We start from the raw sequence: 20822 nt of genomic DNA, 5'->3' as shown, positions 1-20822 counted from the left end.
GTCTCAAAATCAAAGTTTGAGATAACGTGCTTTAAAGTTTAATTTCAACAAAAAACTGAAAGTTTAATTTCACTTTAATACAATCTTTAACATACTCCTACTCCGTCAATGTGACTGATACTGTATCAAGATTATATTTTTACGGAATGTTCTTTACATTGTAGGGTGAGTTTATGTGGAAAACAATATCACACAAAAAATTACTTTAGCTTGATTCTCACATTAATTTGCAACTGAGCACCTCATTGCTTCCGGGAACATCTTTGTCAATGTTCTCATGGACTAAATGAGCAAATGTTACAAAGACCTCTGGAAAAAATACTTTTGGTACAAATATTTTGGTTTCCTAAAGGCTAGGGAAAATGGCGATCATGGATCACAGCTATGTGAAGGAAGGTTTGGTTGCCGATCTGTAGTTAACATTGTATACATTATAGTAACGTTACACATTTTATACAGTATGTCAGCTCAGTGTAGTTTTTCTTCACCATTTTGTTTTATGTTGCTTACCTCGACAACTGCCTTTGCAACATCTACCTCTAGTTAAGAATCGTCTACACCCACCCTATTTATCCCTTGTTCGAGACAAAACCGGCGTAGGTTCGCTTGTGATGCACCACTTAAAATGCCACATTCAAATCTTAAATAGTCTGACACCTGCTTGTCAGTGTGTCCGTAATTTATCATATTTCTTATTATATCCACATAAGGATACAGTTTGGACTCCATGCTTGAAAAACCACAACCGCCAAATCTGAAGATGACTTCACTGATAAATATTAATTAGGTTAGTCGTGACGTTAAATGTGAAATGCCTTAAACATGTGATACACTCATTTTTGTGTGACAGTTATAAATAACTTTTTAAAAGGAAATAGTTATTCTGTATGACAACAAACATAATGTGAAGTATATAAATATAGCACTTCATACACATGGCTTAAAACATTTTTATAATATTTAGTATTATTAATTTAGTATTAACAGCTCGGGTTTCGGTTCAGTTTACTACTTTTAATTAAAGTAACTGAGCTGTTAAGAAGAATTCCAGTAAACAAACAAAAATTTTTACCCCTGAATGACTGTTGTGCACTTTCTGGAAACCTTAAGGATCATTGCTGTCTTTGGACGGTTTTAAACAATCGAGTTCAAGTTGTTGTACAGACCAGTCAGTTCAATTAAAAGAACCACGTCATATCCATCTGCCCGCCATGTGCCATACAATCGCCATTTTAAAACACAAACGGGAACTGATATTAGAAGAAGTATACACAACGCAAATTTATTGCATTGACTTACCTTCTAATTAAAGGAAACAAACGCGTGTCATTGAGACTGGAGGACATGCGGGCCGAGAAAATCGCTCTGATTTTCCAGGTGTGTGTAATTAGTTAAAGAGATTTTGTTAATGATTCCCTAGGCCAGATAACGTTAACCCTGTTCCTCGAGATCTACCTGCCTTCCTACTCTTTAGATCCAACTCTTACTTAAGTTCAGCACACCTGCTTTTAATTATTTTGGGTTAATTAGCCGTGATAAACAAGTGTGTTTGATTATGGTTATGTGAACTCTGCAGGAAGTTAACATCTCCAGGAGCAGGGATGGTGACCACTGTACTAGGCTATAAAATGCCACGTTCAAGAAAAGTATGTGTTATACCTTAAGTATTTGCATGTCTTTTAAAATGTTAGTGGGGCGTTTGTTTATGTCATATTACCATATTTATTTAACGTTGTAGGTGGACATGGCCAATCTTTACTTAACAGACTCGACCAACGTAGCTGTATTTCCGATGGATAATGGCGATTTTTGCAGCGTGGATCTGAATGACAGGGGCCATTATGAGGTGCACGGAGGTGACATTATGAGGCCTGCTCTTACATCCCCAGCTACACCTCAATGAAGCTTTTCTTTCTTGCAGCCGTCCGCATCACCACAGGTCTTTAATTTTAATCCACCAACGAGAGCGACTACCCCAAGATCTTACCAAAGGTAAATTTAACGTTAGCCATTTCCTTTGCGTTAATATTTTTAACTGTCCTTTCCTTTAATATATACTTCTGTGCTATGTCCAGCTTTTATTCAATGAAAAAAATCACATAAGCATACTTTAATATACAGAAATTGAGATCTGATGTACAAGGGCCCTGTTAGGGTTAACTGTGCAAGCTGCTGCTTTTAATCATAGATATGTATAAAGGCTAAATGTCTTACGGTGGATCAACGACATCGCCTGGTGTCCATCTTACCTCAGACGGCTCACTCACTCGTAGCATTGTGTTTTAATGGTGCAGGTACTTTTAAATGACCATAACTTGCTCAAATTTTTTCGATTTTCAAACGGTTTGGTTTCTTACAAATGTTATTAACGTGGCTATAATTCTGGATGCTTTAACATGATTCATGAAAATTATTCATTAAGTATGCAGTGTCATACGTACACCTCTGACGTTTATAACAAACCAAACCGTTTGACAATCGATAGAAAATTAGCAAGTTATGGTCATTTAAAAGTAAATGCTCCATTAAACACAATGCTACGAGTGAGCGAGCGCCATGTGGTAAGATGGCCGCCAAATGCGGACGTTCAATTGGCCAGCAGCGCGGGCGAGACATCTAGCCTTCATACATATCTATGCTTTCAATAGTATATTCCTGCACACATTTGTGTGCAACTGTGAAAGTGAAGTTCCTTAAAGGTTTTAATTTTTTGAATTAAACAGTAAATTGATTAACCTTCTTAAGTTTAACTAATAAGCTACAATAAAGATGGAATCTACATATGCAGTAACTAAATTACAGTCAGATATTTTAAGGGTTATGTAGAGGCAGGACAAGACTCAAGAATAATTCAAAAATGTATATTTGGCATTTTTACAATAAGTATACAACAGCATCAAAAACCCCCTTTTCCATCAGTTGCTGCATGGATAGAATGACTGTAGGCTATAACATTCGAAAGATGTTAAATAAGAAAAAAAAAATTCAAATGAAATGAATTGATTTAACATTTAAGTACAGTTAAGTACAGTAGAGGGCAAAACTATTAAAACTGCCAATCGTCTTTGCAAAACGACAGGCTAACACAATCCAACCAGGCAGTCAGCACATTTTATACTTAACTAATATAATAAAACTGAGTGCTAATCAAGTTTTCACACTTAATAAATTAAGCTAAAGAAATCATACACACCTCACATCAACATGCTGTTATAATCTAGTTAAGTTTAATTAACTGCCTGCTCAACCCAATGCTTGAGCAGATTTTGAGTCCCTATATTTTATTGAGAGGAGTACCTAACTTTACTCAAGCTGATTGAGCAATCTTTACTATTTAGTTGAGCTATATTATGACAAAAATCCACTAGATGTCAGTGTGTCAATCAACAGCACTTGTCAGATTTATAATGTTATTACTGTTAAAATGTTAAGGGTTCCCATGGGTCCTTGAAATCCTTGAAAGTTTGTGAATCTGGGGGAGAAATGCAAGGCCTGGGAAGTTTTTGAAAATATACATACATAGATGCAGGTCATTGGAAGTGCTTGAATTTATTTTATACAAGAAGTTTTTTTATAAAAAATCAATATTATTCCCTGTGTAGTGTAGAATAATATCATAAAAATTCTAGACTTTAAGCACACGTGCTAAACTGTTCACTTTAAATGCTTATATCTTCTGTATGCGAATGTTGATTCATACCAAAATGCTTTTTTGCATAATTGTGTTTGACAAATGAAAATGTCCCGGGCTACGTATGTAACTGTTATTCCCTGAGAAGGGAACGAGACGCTGCGTCTCCCTTGCCATACTTCCTGCGTCCCTGTAACGCTGTCTTTGGCAATATTTCAAATAGCGATATACTTCCTGGGTCCCACATCACCCTGTCTTTGTCGTTAAGCCTCACCATTGGTTAAATTTGATATAAACATTCAGACACACTTACCCCTGGAGGCTTCCCCAAAGTGTCACAGCTGTGACGCAGCACGAGTTCCCTCGAAAGGGAACTGTTACAATGTATCTTAAAAGGTCTCACTTGAAATGTGTCCCCACGTTTAGTCCTTGAATTTGAGGGTATTGGACCTGGAAAGTCCTCGAAAGGTCCTTGAATTTGAAGTTAACTAAGGTGTGGGAACCCTGGATGTTACGCTACTGTTAATTGTTCTGTATTGAAGGTTAATGTGTCACATTTACATGTTCAGAAGTAGTGTGTTTCCTTTTTAGATCCATACACCTCGTGGAAATAGGCAGAATAATATCCAGCCAAGTGGTGGTGGTTCGTTTCACCGAATCCGAGGCAAACGTCCCCACCATGCTGGATAAAGTAAAAACAGCAGTTGGTACTGGTGAATCCTACGTGATAACTGATGCCCAAGGAAATGAGGTCTTGAAATCGGAAGGCACAAGTGGTAAATATGGCTTTGGTATCTTATTTTCTTTTAAAAGTGTGCTGCCATTGACATTCATTACTATTGCCAATATAGGTTTATTTTTTTGGAGACAGAATTCAAGGAAGTTCCATGCGGTGGAAAGGGCTGTATTCATCCAGTGGCAGCAGAGGAAGGCTAGGATATGAGGTACTGACTGTCATGACTTCAGTTTTATTGATTGCTATGTTTTGGTTTCTCTGTGTTTGTGTTTTGTTTTGACAGTTCTCACGTGTGCGTCTCTCTCACGGGTGTGATTGTTATCTCCTTCACCTGCGTCACTTACAGCTGCAGCTCATTTGATGGCCTATCGGTTCAGTATTTATTCCCCTGTGTGTTCAGTTTCTGGTTGCAAGTTAGTCTGTGTATGTTCTCGCCAGCTACTAGCTTTGCTAGTCAGGGCCCAATGCAAATATTTTTTTCTACTGGCCCGGTGGGGCCAGTGGTTCAGGTTTTCACTTGCCCTGCCAAAATTTTCACTGGCCCCACCAAAAAATATTTTTGTGTCACATATTAAAAATATTAATTCAAAAGTCAAATATTATTGTACACATTTTATTAATCAGTAGCCTGTCAGGGCTATGGTCTCAGATATTTCAGAAAGAAAACTGCACAAAAGAGAATTCATGAAGGAATCTTAGCAAGAACGTAAACTAACCCATTACTTACCATTACTAAAACAGTGTTATTACTGTACATAGAACACTTTATACAGTATTGTTATGGTTTGGACTGCCAAAAGATCAGAAACACTGTCTCTATTCTAGAGCAATACCCTCCGAGCCCTCTGAGAGTGCCACCTTTCAACTATCTTTTTGCCGTCAAAACTGTCCAACTCAGGGCCTTCAATGCTAATAAATAAAAGTTTGTGGAGTGAGTCCACTGAAAGGCTGCTTCTCCAGTCATTTTTAATTCGTTTCATTGAACTGAAGCCTCTTTCACAAGCAGCTGTAGACAGAGGAAGTACAAGTAACAGCTCGGCAATCAGCAAAAGATTTTTGTACTCATTTTGACGATGATCATCCAGGAAGAAATCTCTCCAGGCATCTTTCTGCAGGCCTGGAAGTAAAGATTTGATGAGCACCTTAGCACTTGGCCATTCCTTGTGTCGAGCAGCATCACAGTCACAGCCCATACGATCCAGAACTTGAGCAAAGTGGTTTGTTAGCAACAAGAGCTCTTCATTTCCATAGCTTGCTAATTCTCCTGTATCCTTTGGCCACTCTCTTGGATCCAGGATGCAGCTTGCTGCCTGGAGAACCTTCTCCGACTCAACACATTTAAACCTCCGCTGCAGGCTGGACACAACTGCATTCAGGAGCTCAGCTTTCATTCTATGACATAAAAACATTTTCAATAAATTTTTTAAACTAAATCACATAAAGTATCCTCACCTTCCCTCATTTTTTTTAAACTAATCTACCTATTGAATCTCCCTTTGCCATCTTCAGTGAAATTGGAAAACTGGACTGTCTGGAACTTGCCCTCATTTTTTGTATGGTCAAGGAATACCTCAAGCTTCTCCCCTGGTGTTATCTGCATGCTGACAAGTCTAAGCACTGCTACTTCAAAAGCTTGCAAAGCCTGTGGTAGGGTCAGGCCATCCTCCTGGAGTTTGAGACTTAAACTGCAAAAAGTGACATTGTATACCTAAACTACAGTACTATTTTAACAAACAAATTATAAATTATAACATACCTGCTAAGGGTCTTAAGGATGTCTTGCACCAGCACAATGAATGAAAGCTGCTCATAATCCTTGAGTAAATAAAGGCATTGTTTGGCTCGACCAATCATGTCAGCACTTGCAGATCTACAGAGGAATGATTTGAAAAACATTTGATAAATTAAAAATTATTTGAAATACCGTTAATGATACTTTTTTATGATTTAAATATTAACAGCATCATACAATAAATACAAAAAGGTAAAAAAAATGTATTTGTTTGCATTGTGTATGTTAATAAGACTTGCCTTGTTGCTACAGTGTTCTCAATGTGTGTCAGCATGACTCTGTAGTTTTTTTATCAAAGTGTCAAGAGCTCTCTCCATGTGAGGTACCCACCTTGTTCCTCCTAAATTAGTGGGCTTCCATACCTTCTGGTTTAGCATATCCCCCACCTCTTTTAACTCTCTCCAAGCTTTTGGGGAATAATGATACTGCTTATACAGTCCTTTAAGCATATCCATTACCTGCAATGGGTATTTTTGTTAAGTCTGAGACAACTGATAAAAAGAAAGATTAAACAAAATCAGATTAAGTATACTTACTCTCTTCATTTTTTCATGGGCATTGATTGTATCAAGAGCAGCCAACTCTAATCCATGACCTAAGCAGTGGATATTAATAAGGTGTGGAACATCTTGCCTCATCAATGTTGCAACACCTCCATGCTTCCCCACCATAACAGCCGCACCATCTGAGCCAAATCCTACTATCTATTCCCTCCAATCAAGAAGATGTGCTTTCTGAAGAGCTAAAGCAATACAAAGAGTTAAAAATTTTGCATCATTACAACACAGTTCTTTTGATGTGTTTTTCATTACCATTTTTGATGGCAGTGTAATGTCCAGGTGCAGTAGCATTTGGCAGTTCTTCCACTCCAATGAATATGTTTCTGGGAATACTTTTGTGAAGGATTCTAACATAAACACCCTCCAACTCTCTTCCACTAGAATCTGAAGAAGAATCTGCCAGCACGCTAATGAAGTGTGCTGCCTTAATCTCCGTTAGCATCTCTTCCCAAAGAACCTCAAAGATAGTCTCTGTGAATCTAGAATTATAAATATTTAGAAGAAGTTATAACAGGTCAAAATCATAACGTGATGGAAACAAATAGAAGTATAGAAAATATATAGTACATATTTATATTATAGTGGAGCATTTAGCTGACTTATTTCTTTCCCCGCCAGCTGTCTTTTTTTGCCAACAAAAATATATTTTTTTCATTCCATCTTCATTTTTATTTAACACGGATAGGTTCCTTTAAAATACAAAATTCTGAGATAACTCCATTTTTGTAAGGACTTTTGTTAGAGATCAGATTAGATCAGTAAAATGCTTCAGTGTTTTATAAATTGGATAAGAGCGACACCTAGTGGGTTTACCGGAAATGTGGATTGTCTTAAAAACTCATAATTGGCGGGGAAAGGAGATGGGTATAAACGGAGGTCGGAGCCAGCTGCAAATGGGTGGGTTAGCAGCAAGTGGGTGGAGCTTTAGCCGCAAGTGGGCTGTATAAACTTCTAGAGGATTTTGATTGGTTTATTTAGTATCACCTGTGTTTATGCTCCACACAGTTGGTGGCGGTAATGTGTAAGTTTTGTTTTTGCGATCCATCAGAAAACAAAGAAGAAAACCGCGTTCACATGTCAGCGTGCAAGTTGAAAAGAAGAGGTAAGTTTGCTGTACAGATTTTAGGTTTTTATAAAAGTTAATGTTTATGTAGTTTATAAGTTTTAAAGAAGACCATTTCATAATGGCGTTTGTACGCTGTTTTTAGTCTTGATGTACTTAAAAATAAGGGGGAAAGTGTATCCAAATACATTTTCTGTAGTTTTTTTAGTAGCACACAAATTACAAAATCTGTAACGTGCATGACCAAATCTTTTCTGAATTCTATTTCTACAACTTGCTCTCTAGATTATGGATTCTGAAGACCATAATAAGGTATTGTGGCAGTGTAATTTTTGTACGTTTTAGGACTGCATTGATTTTCAAATAGTAAATGTCTTGAACGTTTTGTAAATGGATTTGATATTAGAATAACTTTACAACTCCTAATTTAATTATACAATGCATGCAATGTTTTCATTGTAGTTATGCTTTTTTCTGCGTAAACCACAATGTAATGTAATGTAATTGAAACATTTGTTTTAATATTATTTTTATAAAATGTATTACTCATAACAATCAGTGAAATAAATGTGAAACGCATGTTATTGTATTTTAGGTTCACTTATCAGTGAAAGATGTGCAGGACACTCTTGAGGCATACCAGTGCCTCAAGTGCACAAAATTTCACTGTCCGCTCTGTCCTAAGGACAATATAAAATTTGATGAAAACTTCCAGGCAACAGGCCACCTTCAGTCCCATTTATCTTGGGTGGTAGTACATGGGTGTAAGTTGACCAAAATATTATTATATTCACTATGAATAGGATATTGTATCCAAAAATTATTGACAAAAGTGGAAATTTGTTAACTTTTTTTTTATTTCAGGTTTCAAAATCTATAAATGCCACCTCTTGTGTCGCAAAACAGCTCACTACCACTGTTGTTACTGTGACAAAACAGTAATACGTCGGACTGACTTTACAAAACACCTGCTTATTCATACAGCAGATAAGAGTGCAGGTGGACAAGCCACCAGGACTGTGGCTAATAACCAGGGCGAAAAATCGTTCACTCTGGTTCATGGACCAACTGACCAGCCATCAGCAATGGCCAGTGAGCGGAGGGATCAGCAGCCCACCATGGTCTGTGGACCAACTGACCAGCCATCAGCAATGGCCAGTGAGGGCAGGGACCAGCAGCCCATTATAGTTCATGGACTAACTGACCAGCCATCAGCAATGGCCAGCGAGCAGAGGGACCAGCAGCAAACCATCGTCTGTGGACCAACTAACCAGCCATCAGCAATGGCCAGTAAGGGCAGGGACCAGCAGCCCATAATAGTTCATGGACCAACTGACCAGCCATCAGCAATGGCCAGTAAGCGGAGGGACCAGCAGCCAACCATGGTCTGTGGACCAACTAACCAGCCATCAGCAATGGCCAGTGAGCGGAGGGACCATCAGCCAACCATGGACTGTGGACCAACTAACCAGCCATCAGCAATGGCCAGTAAGGGCAGGGACCAGCAGCCCATAATAGTTTCTGGACCAACTGACCAGCCTTCTACCACAAACCAGAAACACTGGGGTCTACCATCGGTGGAGCAGGAGCTAAGACATCATAAATCAAGTCAAAAAAAAGTTTCCTGTCCTAAATGTAATGTGACATTATACTTGAAAAATTTACAACGACACATACGAAGAAAGCATAGAACTGAAAAAATTGACGTGTGTGCAGATCGCCACCTTGCCAGCCAGTGCATTGATGCAAGAAATGGTATTTTTGCAGTTGCCAAAAATTTCTGTGGGCCACCTGTTCCTGTTCATGTTAAACAAAAGCTGAGAGGTCCAAGTGAATGTGAGATGGATGACTGCTCTTTGTTTTATGATGTAGCAGGTAGGAGTGGGCATCAAGCATTTAGATGTTCTCACCTAAGGTCACTTGACTTTTGTTCATCTCCCTCAAACACCTGTCATCTTGAGGAGGACACATTGAGTGAGCTTGTAAAGCAAAAATGGTTTACAGATAACAAGAAAGAGATGTGTCTTGCTCGACTAAAGGAGGCAACAGACCAAAGTGCTCCACTTGCTGTGGGTGTTAAAATTGGGCCACCCAAAAAGCATTATGTGTCTGTCTTGGAGAACAAACCATCATATTACAGTCGATTGGGAAGGGTGATGGTTATGTATGATGCCCAGAGAAACAGCTGGCATTGTCCCTGTGTTAATGCACGTATGTCTTGCCCACATAAGTATATCGCAAAGTGGTTCCTCTTTCAAACTAATAGACACCTTTTTAAAAATGTCAAATCAACTGGAACAGAAGAAGATAACTTGGATGGTCATCAAGAAGATGACAAGGAAAAGATGGAAAAGCCGCTTGGACTTGGAAAAGAACTTTTGCAGAGAATTTTAAAGTATATCATGGATAAAAAACGGTATCCAACAAGTTTTCCTGAAAATCTTTGCAAAGGAGTGTTTGATCCTCCCCCACCAAAGCATATTGTACCATCAGAAAAGTTCTGCACTGAATGTGGTTATAACTTGCCTCTAAGTGACCCCATCCTTATCACAGCAAAAGCTAAGATTGTGACACTGACATGTGTCTATGAAGGTAAGTGTTATAAGAAATTAAATATTACAGCATGCTGTTATATTCACATATATGTGTCTAATCAATTTATTAATTTCAGGAATAAGCACATACTTAAGGAATGTCTAAGATGTGGAATGGAGTACCGTTACCAAGACTGGGAACATGGAATCCACAACTTTAACAATCATATTCTCATGGGCTTCCACTTGTGTTTGTATTTAAGGGCATCACTCCAGGTATGGTCCCTGTACATTTTAAATGTGCCTTTATTCCTAAAAATTGAAGCTCTCTTTCTCTCTTTGTATATATTGTTTATTATACCTTCCCAGAGTCCTAATTACTGCTTATTGTTACCAAGTAACAATATCTGGCACAAAGTATAACACTTTTATATTTGTCTGTAGACTCATAATGCAGCAGGCAGAGTTTTCAAAGCAATGGAACTTGCATCTGGTTTAAAGCTTCCTTCACATAACCATCTGTTTCATGGTTACCTACATTTTGAAGCATTGGTGCAACATGACTACAAATATGCATGCATCAATTGTGGCTCTCATCCTCCTGTGGTTATTATGGATCTTCATAAAAAGGGAGTTTTCAGTATGACAGCATGCACAACAAAGCTATTCTGACAGTGTTTGTTTTAGGCTTTGTTTATATGGTGAGGAAGAAAGAATGTTGGTTTCCTTACGCAGTGAGTGAGGTACCGGATCCAACCGATTATACTGGGGAAGTTAATCTGAGAGACTTCTGGGAGTCTCTGTCTTTGAATATTATTTCCCTTGGGTTTGTAAAGGGTAAGACATGTTTTTTTCTTTGTCACTGAAGTAAATTGTACCTGCCTCTATTGAATGGCTGATTAACAAACTAAAACAACATATATTTAAATGTTTTCTCATGTAGTTGGGGAGGAGAATCCATTTGTTGTCAAGCCGACCTTTGGTTTTTGGGCACCGTGGATTGGACCAGAAACTCGAAAATCTGATGTGGTTTTAAACACAGAGTGGGAAAAAGTACACCGCCCAGCAAAAACAAAAGAGCAGGCAGAGCTAGACATCACTGAAGACAGACTTCTCGAGGAAGTCATGAAAATGAAGGTCAGGATTATTTGTAATATTTCTTGTTTGTGTGAATATGTATCATAGTTTTACAAAAAATTTCAACTTTACAGGTTGATGATGTCAAGAAACTGTGCAAAGCTTGTGGGGTGGATCCCTGTGGTTCAAAAACAGACCTTATCCTCAGGCTTCATAATGAGATTAGGAGTAGGAGTACTTATGATAAGATTTTTGAGAAAATATGGGGTGCATCAGGTAAGGCACCATATGCTGATTATGGTTTTGTTGAAGTTAAAGAATTTATATTTTTTATAATTGATGGTTTTTTAGGAGGCTGGTCTGCAGTTATGTGTCCATGTGGAGTGGTATACAGCCTGAAATTCAACATGAGAGCGGAAAGTCCAAGAGACTATGTTGATATTTTACTGTCCTGGCAACATTTACCAAATGTTACCATTTATGATTTTGCCAGAGGTCTGGCAACACATGGGAATCTGAGGGACCCGTTGATGTTGCCATTTGCTCCACATGAGGGAAGACTACTTTGCCCTACAGAAGAAAACATTTCTTTAGCCAAAGAGGGCGAGGTAAAGGTTAATCTTCCCTGGTTAACAGAGCCACGAAATCCCCCCGATATCAATGGGCATCCTACAACAGGAAGTTCAGAGCATTATGTGCTATATGATAAACTACATGAAACGAATGCGAAAGATCCCAAGGATTTTTTAAGAAGAACTGCTCTGGTGCCAGAACTGGCTGGGAAGGTTAATACCCAAGTAGTAGAACAATTCTTTTCTCAAATGGAGAAAAACAACTACTTTCTGAACATGATGGCACCCAGCTCTCAGATCTTTCTAATTCGTAATATAGTCCACCATCACAACACCCAGCTTAACACCTCAAGGGTGGAGAAAATAGAGAAGTTAATGGGAACCAGACAAACCTTCATGAACAAGAATGGGCAACTTATTATAGGTAACATCTGTTTGTAACATACTTTTTTTGCATGAGCATGTGTACTACGATTATTATTTTTTCCCCTTTTAGGTCTATCTCAAGATATCCCAAATGCTGACACCATTAAGGTTCTGCAAAAAGATGAGGCTATTACTAAACTGCAGAATGTCAGTGCTAGCTCCAGGTGTTGGCAACATCCATTGAACGCAGAACTACAGGACAAGGTATCAAGTCAAGCCAGTTTTATAATATTGTACAAAATTTCAGAGCAGCTTTAATGAAAATCATACCGATGTCTCATAATTTTACACTGAGCAGTTTAACGGCTGAGACATACAATTATATAAAGTATGTTAATTATATAAATTATCAACCAATTGAGATTTAACAATAGTAATGAAAGGCCTATAGAAGATAGAATTGTAGTTAATATGAGGAATGTTTTCATTTTTAGGTTTCACGTGTACTGGATGAGGCCATGGATCCTAAGGAGCATATTGTACGCGTCTATGGTGAAACACTTACCCGTGAGGACTTCTTGACATTAGGACTACAGAAGAATGTAGAGGCCATGGTAAGACAATGGAGTAACATGCACTCATGTGTTAGATGTGTAATTTGCATTATCATAGATTTTATTTTTGTGCCTCTTATGCAGATTCTGAATTCCTGTCTAAGGGTTATTGCACAAATTGGGTCCATAAGGGTATTGTAGTATTTACAATACGAGTGCACTACATATCAACAGTATACAATGTAAATTACAAAACAAACTAAAACATTGTGTAAATACTGTAAAATCTACTTTGTGTTACAGAACATTGACATCTGAGTGACCAGCAGTTACATTTCAGTGACCTGGTTACCACCGGCCTCTGCAAACCCATTGGACCATTTTTCTGTACGTTTTTTTTCTGTGTATATACTTTTTTGTGTCTCCTAAAGATTTATAACACTTTGTGTGTGGATAAATTATTCTTTAAAGGTGGACATTTGCAACAAAGATGTCATTTTACTTCCATCTTGGAAACCAGGCCTTTTAAAGTGGGAACAAGGCCATTGGATGATTGCTGTAAGTTAATATTTCAAATGAGACCATACTTATACTTTAAGTGCAAAGGGTTCATGAACTGTATCTGTTTTAGTCCCGGTATGCAATTTCTTGGGATAAGTGGGGGTGCAGGCTAACAGGTTAAATTATAATTTAATGTCATGTTTTTATGTGACCAAATGTTTATATATATATATATATATATATATATATATATATATATTATTTATATATTATTTATATTATATATATAAAAATTTTAACCAATTTTTTCAATCCATTTAAAGTTGCCTTATTGAAAAGTTTGTTGCACTATAATAGGTAAAAGTGTTCTCGGACATTTTTCAGATTATGAAGCGAAAGGAAAGACAACTGTTCTTTCTTGACTCGCTCTGTGGCTCTGGTTTAAGTGATGCCAGATACACTCAATTATACAGGTCCTTCAAATGTTCACAACAGCAGTATGGTAGTTCTGTTTGAAACCATACTGCTTGCTTGTTTTTGTTCCTCTTATAAGGTTAACATGAAACTGAATTCCAACTTTTTGTACTTTTTTGATGCGAGTTAAACTTGTGTGTGTATATATCTATAACATCTATGTGAATATAATATCTATTCTGCTAATATCCATTCCGTACATGTGCACTGATCAGTCTCGCACAGCAAGAAAAGTACAACTGGGTCAATTTGGATTTCATGTTGACGTCAAATTGTATGGTAGTTCAGTTTTAGACCATACATTTTTTTTATCTTATTTAACTTACTGTTTGTTCATTCGTTCATTCAAATTGTTCCAACCCAACTGTTCCAAATTTATTTCCATGCTTGCAAGTAAGCATTTTTGCTCATCTTTATTTATTGTTCATATACCTCTGTCTTTTTTTGTCTTTTTTTTAATTGATAGAGATCTTGCCCAAAAAATTGGGACACCAGGACAATGGTCGGAGACTGTCCTAAATGACATTACGGTAGGAATTTTTTTTTTTTTTGATGTCCCATATGACTATGATCACAGCTTCTGCTGTAATGTATAAAGTTCTTAATTTACAAGTTGTTGTGTGTTTATCACATCAATTAATCATTTATGGTGTTTTTGATTTCATTACTAGGACAATGCAAGACAAAGGCTGTCAAATAACTGTGGAGTGTTTGTCTTGATGGCAAGTACATAATATGTACTGTAAATGAGGAACATCGAGGTGTAATCAATTGCTGTTACCCATTTAACTTTTTTGGTGTTTCTTGTATATTATAGTATGCACTGTATGTTATTCTTGGACAGAAGTTTGACTTCACTGAAGTAAGTATTTGTTTTTTGTAGCTGCATTTTAATATAATTGAAAATTGTACTAAATGATTACTTTATGTACACAGCTTAACATGAAGAACATAAGAAAATGGTGGTGTGCCATCTTGCTTGACAATTTCTCTTTAGAGTAAGTGTGAAAAAAAATTACCTGTACTTAATGTAATGCATCCTTGCATTCAATTAATTTAATTTGTTCTTTTTCTTACTTTATTTGTTATTTGTTGCATGACAATCAAATTGTGGAAGACATGGGAGAAAGAGAAAACGAGCTGTTGTTGCTGGTATTGTCAGCTTTTTATATTTTGCTAATATTTTTTGTAAAATTAAAAATGTATGGATAATTTTACCAGTTTTTTTATTCTTATCCTCTTTCAGAAGAAGAAGAATGTTCTGCACTCCCTGAAACATCTGGTAAGAAAAAAAATTGAACATGCATGTGAAAGTAAGAACTTTGATATAAAACAAAATACATATACTATGCTGGGTTTCAAATTATATAACTATAATATTGGTCAGCTAATTTTAAATTACTTCATTTTAGCAGACCAAACCCCAGTTGTGCCCTCTGTTTCTAGCAAGGTATGCATAATCAATTGTAATGATGATTTTAAAATGTGTATCATAGAACAATTTTAATCCACTTATATTTTTCTTTAAGGATGAGCTGTTAAAAGACGACGACCCTCCATCATGCTTCATCTTCAAGGTAGTTGAATGTTCTATAATGTGCTTTTTAACATTCTTTAACAGCCTGTGCTAACTGTTGCTATCTTTTCAGTTATCAGGAGCGTTGCTGAAGAGCATACTTCTTGAAGTTGTTCTTCAAGAAGGAGATGCTGCCTACATGACCCTGTCATTGACCTGCTCAAGGTTCAGGGACATAGTTAGGGATGACAAGTTTAAGAATCAGGCACACTTCTTATGGCTAGAAAGTAAATATTGACATTAAAAAATTAAATGCATAACAACAACATCATTGATAATGTTAAATGCTATGTTAATTGTTTTTCACCTCAGGTGTTACATGCTGGAAAAATAAGTCGTCTCGCTACAAACAGCTCTTCTGGAAAATGTACTCAATCTTCACTTGTTTGGAGTGTGGGTTTGAGTACAAATGCTGCACACCTGGTACTTTTTGTGTAAATTGTTGATGAATAAACTAATTGTTAATCTAAAGGAAAATGAAAAATCTAATTTACTTATGACATTCCTTGGAGTTTAAGTTCTGGACACCATTCACTTGCATGGCATGGACCTACAGAGCTGAGAAATTATTCTTAATGTTTTTAAATGTTCACTCTCAACTATAAACCCTAGTTCTTATTGTGCTTCTTGTGTATCCACCAGGTTATGCTGGGAAGGGAAAGCGAGGTGAGCTCCAGGGAATTTATTCAGAAACCTTCCACCCTGGATTTTGCAGTTTTGAATGCTTGCAGATCAGTTCTAATGAGTTCTAATGAGTTCCTCACAAGTAACCAAAAATTCAACAAAAATAAAACAAAATAAACACTTTTGCAATCAATTCTGAGTGACTGGTACATGATTTTATTCATTAAAAAAAAATTTATCCACCCTGAGATTTAAATGTAATATATGTGTAACATGTTCAGAAGAACATTAGTCTGCTATTTAAAAAAATTATGCAGTAAAGATGGATGGTAACTCTTTTTTTTTTTTATATTAGCCACATGGTTTTCATGTATTTACACATTTACTTCACTAAATCCAGTTGCATCACATTTTAATATGTTCATTTACTTGATATTGTAGAATATGTAGCTAATATTCAGACATGTGCTTAAATAAGGCCGACAGCCTGACGAATTTAAAACACCATCACTTTAAGTATGGTAAAAGGTGTAAAGACGTGACTTTAACGTGACAGTGAGTGGTATTGGACACACACAATAATAACAAAGTATGGTAAAAGATGTAAAGACGTGACGTGACTTCAACGTAATAGTGAGTGGTATTGGATACACACACAATAAAGCTGTAAGAAATCAAACCATGATCAGGGACCTAAATATTTGATCGTTTATTTTCATTACTGTCGCTACTTCCTGCCATACTCATTCACCGCCGTCCTTGCAGGATTTCCGCATAAGCTCCTCCCATTTGCGGCGTAAACTCCTCCTACTTGCACATTTCTGAAATCCCTCCTACTTGCGGTGCAAGCTCCTCCCACTTGCGGCGTAAACTCATCCCACCTGCGGGTCTCCGTGCTGCAGCGATACATACATGGGGGAAAGAGTTAACTATTAGTAAAGATGTTAAACGAGAGATTTCTTACCTCCGACATGCAACATCTGTGTGGTACTGAGAACCCACATCAACTCCGTTTTTTTTAAGCAAGTCAATACACTTTTCAAATGACACGAATGGCTGTTCATTCTTGACGACGTGATATGCTGTGTTGACAAGTTTCTCGATGCGCTGGAAATTCTCGTCATTCATACGTCTCACCATTAAGTTCAGTGGACCAGATGAAGGGTTATCAGCAACCCTTTTAGCAACCATGCACGCTATGTGCTGTCGACTTTTTTCGTGAGCTTCGAGGTTTTGTTTGCGGTAGTTGCTGGTGCCAATGAAAAAGGATCCCGACTTGTCTGCTTTACCTGGAAACTGACGACAAACTGTGCAAAACATCACATCGTTTCTTTCGTCGTGTTTTATCCATGTAAATGCCTGCTTCCAAGATGTTAAAAAGGTTCTTTTACGTTTTGCCTCATAATTAGAATGCGCCGGCGCCTCCGCCATCTTAACGTATTTGTGCTCTACTACTACCAGCTGACGTTTTACGCAAAACACGCAACAGTGTCCACAACAACCAATAAGGTAAGAGAAAATGTATGACATTGCTAAGAAGTTTACGTTCGCGACGCTTAAAATGCGTCTCGATGGTAACGTTTCATAAGAATAAATGCAGACAAACGGCCGCGGCCAAAAAATATATTTTTGTGACGGGGGCGGGAGCACTGGCCCGATCGGGCAAGTGACAATACTGTTTACTGGCCCGAGCGTCTCTCACACTGGCCCCGGGCAACCGGGCAGTCCTTTATGTCGAGCCCTGCTAGTTTCTAGTCCTGTCTTTTCGTGTGTTTCTGATAGTTTTAGTCTGTTCATTAATTATTTTCCCACCCTTAATCTGTGCCCTCTGCTGCCCAGGAATATTCTCAAGATACTGTCTCTGTGACTGTTAAAGAGACTGTTTTCTTCTTCTACCTGCTTAAGGACTGCTGTGCTATCTGCCAGGTCATCCACTGCTCTGCTTTCTCCGAGAAGTTGTGTTGACACTCTCTCCACCGCAGCTCCGTCGCTTGATGGTTGGGCGCTGTCTAGCGTACCCATTCAGGGTCTGCAGCTGCGGTCCAGCTTGCCTGGTTAAATCTCCGCGACATTTAAACAACTCACCCTGTCTTTCCACAGTGGATTATTCACCCCGTCTCAAGGCAGTGGAACATTTTCTGTGACTCTTTGTATATTTATAATTGTTGTACTATACTCTCTCCCACCGTCCGTTTGTGTGGCCGGAGCCCGGACGTGTGTGGTTTATCTCCCCAGTGCTTGTTAGTGCTCCCCGCCTCCAGCCGTCTGCCTCGGAGTGGCCCTTGCGCCCAGACGTGCTACTGTCAGTTAACTTCATTATTATTTTAATAAACTTTCTGTTATCCGCACTGGGATCTTCTGTGTGTTTTCTGCCTGACACTGACAATGTTGTGTAACGTTACTCGCATCCATCAAATTGTAGCATTCATGTTAAGACATTGGGGCATGGTTTCACAGACCAGGCTTTGTTAAAGCTATGACTACGCCCAAAAGTCACGAGTCATGCAACACTTTATACACAGAAATACTCTGTAACACGTCCAACTGCTTTGTGGACACTTGGCCTATGTTTAGCATGAGAAAGCCAACTCTTAAACTTAAGTCAGAATGCATGAAACACTGTTACCCCCCAGGGGAGTGATCCCCTTCTAATGAGCAGGTTTGACACTAGTCATTTATGCAAGCACAAAACTTAATCCTACAGCATGTAATCAAATTCTAAAGAATTAAAGAATCTACTTTTATAACAGAAGTTTGGAAGGAGCTCTTTTCTATTTCAGCATATGACCATATGTTCAAAGCATGTTCAAGTGACGAATTCACTGGTCTGTATGAAGCACAAACCTGAACCCAGTAGCTATGATTTGCAGGCTTTGCGTAAAACATAATTTTCTAACTTTAAATTCTTTAAAATTGTATGGTATGCAGTAAGGGTGTCACGATTTAGATTTTAAATCGAAATCGATCGAAATTAAGTCACAACCTCAAACTTCGAATAAAAAAATGGGATCGTCGATGCTGCCACGGCCCCATGTCACGTCCGGTCGGCTTGTGAAGCGGGGGAAAATATAAACCTCTCAGAGGTGCCTTTAAAAGCATCGGTCCAGCGGAACGCGATTTATATTTAAAACACGAGGGATGTATTGCTACAACTCCTTGTAATGCATATCATAAACAGGATTACTACCTAGTGATCTGCCTTCGGACAGAGCGCGGCTCTCTGCACCTGCGCGAGAGAGCCACCAAGATGCAGCAGGTTATATTTTAAACAAAAGGAATAGTTTGCCTCAGCTCGCATTAAACACATAAAAGTGAACAAATACGTAAGGATTACTTCTTTAGTTTATGTTTAGACTTTGGACAGATGTGAAAGCGCATGCACATGAGAGAGAGAGAAGCGCAGCTGCTTATGACGCACTGGTTTTATTTCAGATGTTAGGAGTCCAAGACGCGCGCATTAAGTCCATGTGCGTGCAAGAAGGAATCCTCTCTCTACAAGCTCTCTCGCGTAAAGTAAAGCCCACAAACCCCCATGCGAGGAAAAGCACGCAATGTGCATGTTAATTTGAAACTATAATAATAATAATAATAATGGCATATAATTTTTTGTCTTAAAAAAATATATTTTAAAATCGAGAATCGAATCAAACCGTGACCTTAGAATCGAAAAAATTTAATTGAATTGTGTATTTGGAGAATCGTGACACCCCTAGTATGCAGTAACAACAATATTTGTTTTGTCTGGAATAGATAAATGTTTTTTGTAACACCATTCCATGCGTCCATTCTTCAATTCAATTTCAATTCAATTTTATTTATATAGCGCTTTTCACAAAAGTCAATTGTTTCAAAGCAGCTTTACATAAATAGAAGCAGTGAAAAGCACAGAAAAACGACAGATAGCACAACAAAATACATGATAGCATGAGCAGTTAAATTTGCTGCGGCTATGACTCAATATTATAAGTGCACGTAGTACTAAAGCAACGTATAGAAGAGGAAGCTAGGTAAAGCCCAAAAAAGGCTGCCTCCCCGGGGTGAAAAACCCCCTAGGAGAAAAAAAAACCCCGTGCTTTTATCCGAGGAAAAATAAGTCCTAGGAGGGAAAAACCCTTGGGAGAACGGTTAAGGAGATTTAGCGGAGATTAAGCGGTTCTGCCGGTGATCGTTGGTCAGGTATCAGCTGGGCATAACGTTGAAGGACGACCAGTAGATCAGAGGTGTGCCGACTTTCACATCTACCGGGACTGGGTCTGTTTGTCTCGTTGTCCTCGGTCGAGGACGAGACAGGGAGAGAAAAACAAAATCGTATTAGCGTAGCGGCCGTTCATATGTATTGAAGTGTCACACAGTGATATGGTTTAACTCAGCTTAGTTCCAGACAGACTAACTATTGCGGCATAATTATATTATCCACAGTTGTGGATTTAGCAAATTGTGGGCCCAATGCGAGGGTATATATGGTAAATAAAGGTCACCTTCCGATCTTTAAGAGAAAATGAAACCTGACGACCCGTTTGACTAAGGCCTAAAGCCCCACTGTCGTCGTTAATGCAGGTTCAGTGGCAAACGGGTCTATATTGTATACCATTTACAGGACCAGGAGAAAACGCCAAAAACATCGCAACCCGACCATACGTGCTAACCCGTTTGACTAAGGCCGGAAGCCCCACTGTCGTCGCCAAAGGGATAGCCCGGCCAAAAACGGCACCAAACCCACGATTCACTCACCCCCAAGCCGCCCGAGCCACACACGTCCACC

At 38.3% G+C, this 20822-nt stretch overlaps 3 protein-coding genes across 3 annotated transcripts in view; 1 reads left to right on the top strand and 2 right to left on the bottom strand.

The window, feature by feature from the left end:
* Positions 1-1346, bottom strand: part of LOC135736253 (uncharacterized) — a 48635-nt gene extending 47289 nt beyond the window's left edge. Inside the window, exon 1 of the mRNA XM_065254987.2 lies at positions 1300-1346. Within this exon, the coding sequence (XP_065111059.2) occupies positions 1300-1346 (47 nt within the window). The remainder of the gene's footprint in view (positions 1-1299) is intronic.
* A 3816-nt stretch (positions 1347-5162) lies between these two features.
* LOC141281635 (zinc finger protein 862-like) lies at positions 5163-6228 on the bottom strand. The gene is made up of 2 exons (XM_073813605.1): positions 6124-6228; positions 5163-5759 (listed from the first exon to the last, which is right to left on the bottom strand). Exons 1-2 carry the CDS (start codon positions 6219-6221, stop codon positions 5189-5191), a joined length of 669 nt encoding a protein of 222 aa, XP_073669706.1. The 5' UTR covers positions 6222-6228; the 3' UTR covers positions 5163-5188.
* A 4786-nt stretch (positions 6229-11014) lies between these two features.
* On the top strand, positions 11015-14582 carry LOC135783668 (HMG domain-containing protein 3-like). The gene is made up of 11 exons (XM_065294425.1): positions 11015-11153; positions 11260-11453; positions 11528-11669; positions 11745-12389; positions 12462-12595; positions 12826-12945; positions 13030-13077; positions 13189-13272; positions 13357-13443; positions 14327-14390; positions 14532-14582. Exons 1-8 carry the CDS (start codon positions 11015-11017, stop codon positions 13201-13203), a joined length of 1437 nt encoding a protein of 478 aa, XP_065150497.1. The 3' UTR covers positions 13204-13272; positions 13357-13443; positions 14327-14390; positions 14532-14582.
* The last annotated feature ends 6240 nt before the right edge of the window (positions 14583-20822 follow it).

Source organism: Paramisgurnus dabryanus, chromosome 2, assembly GCF_030506205.2.
Source record: "Paramisgurnus dabryanus chromosome 2, PD_genome_1.1, whole genome shotgun sequence".
Taxonomy (NCBI): Eukaryota; Metazoa; Chordata; class Actinopteri; order Cypriniformes; family Cobitidae; genus Paramisgurnus; species Paramisgurnus dabryanus.
The sequence above is the reverse complement of the archived record's forward strand: the minus strand, read 5'-3'. Positions and strand labels throughout refer to the sequence as shown.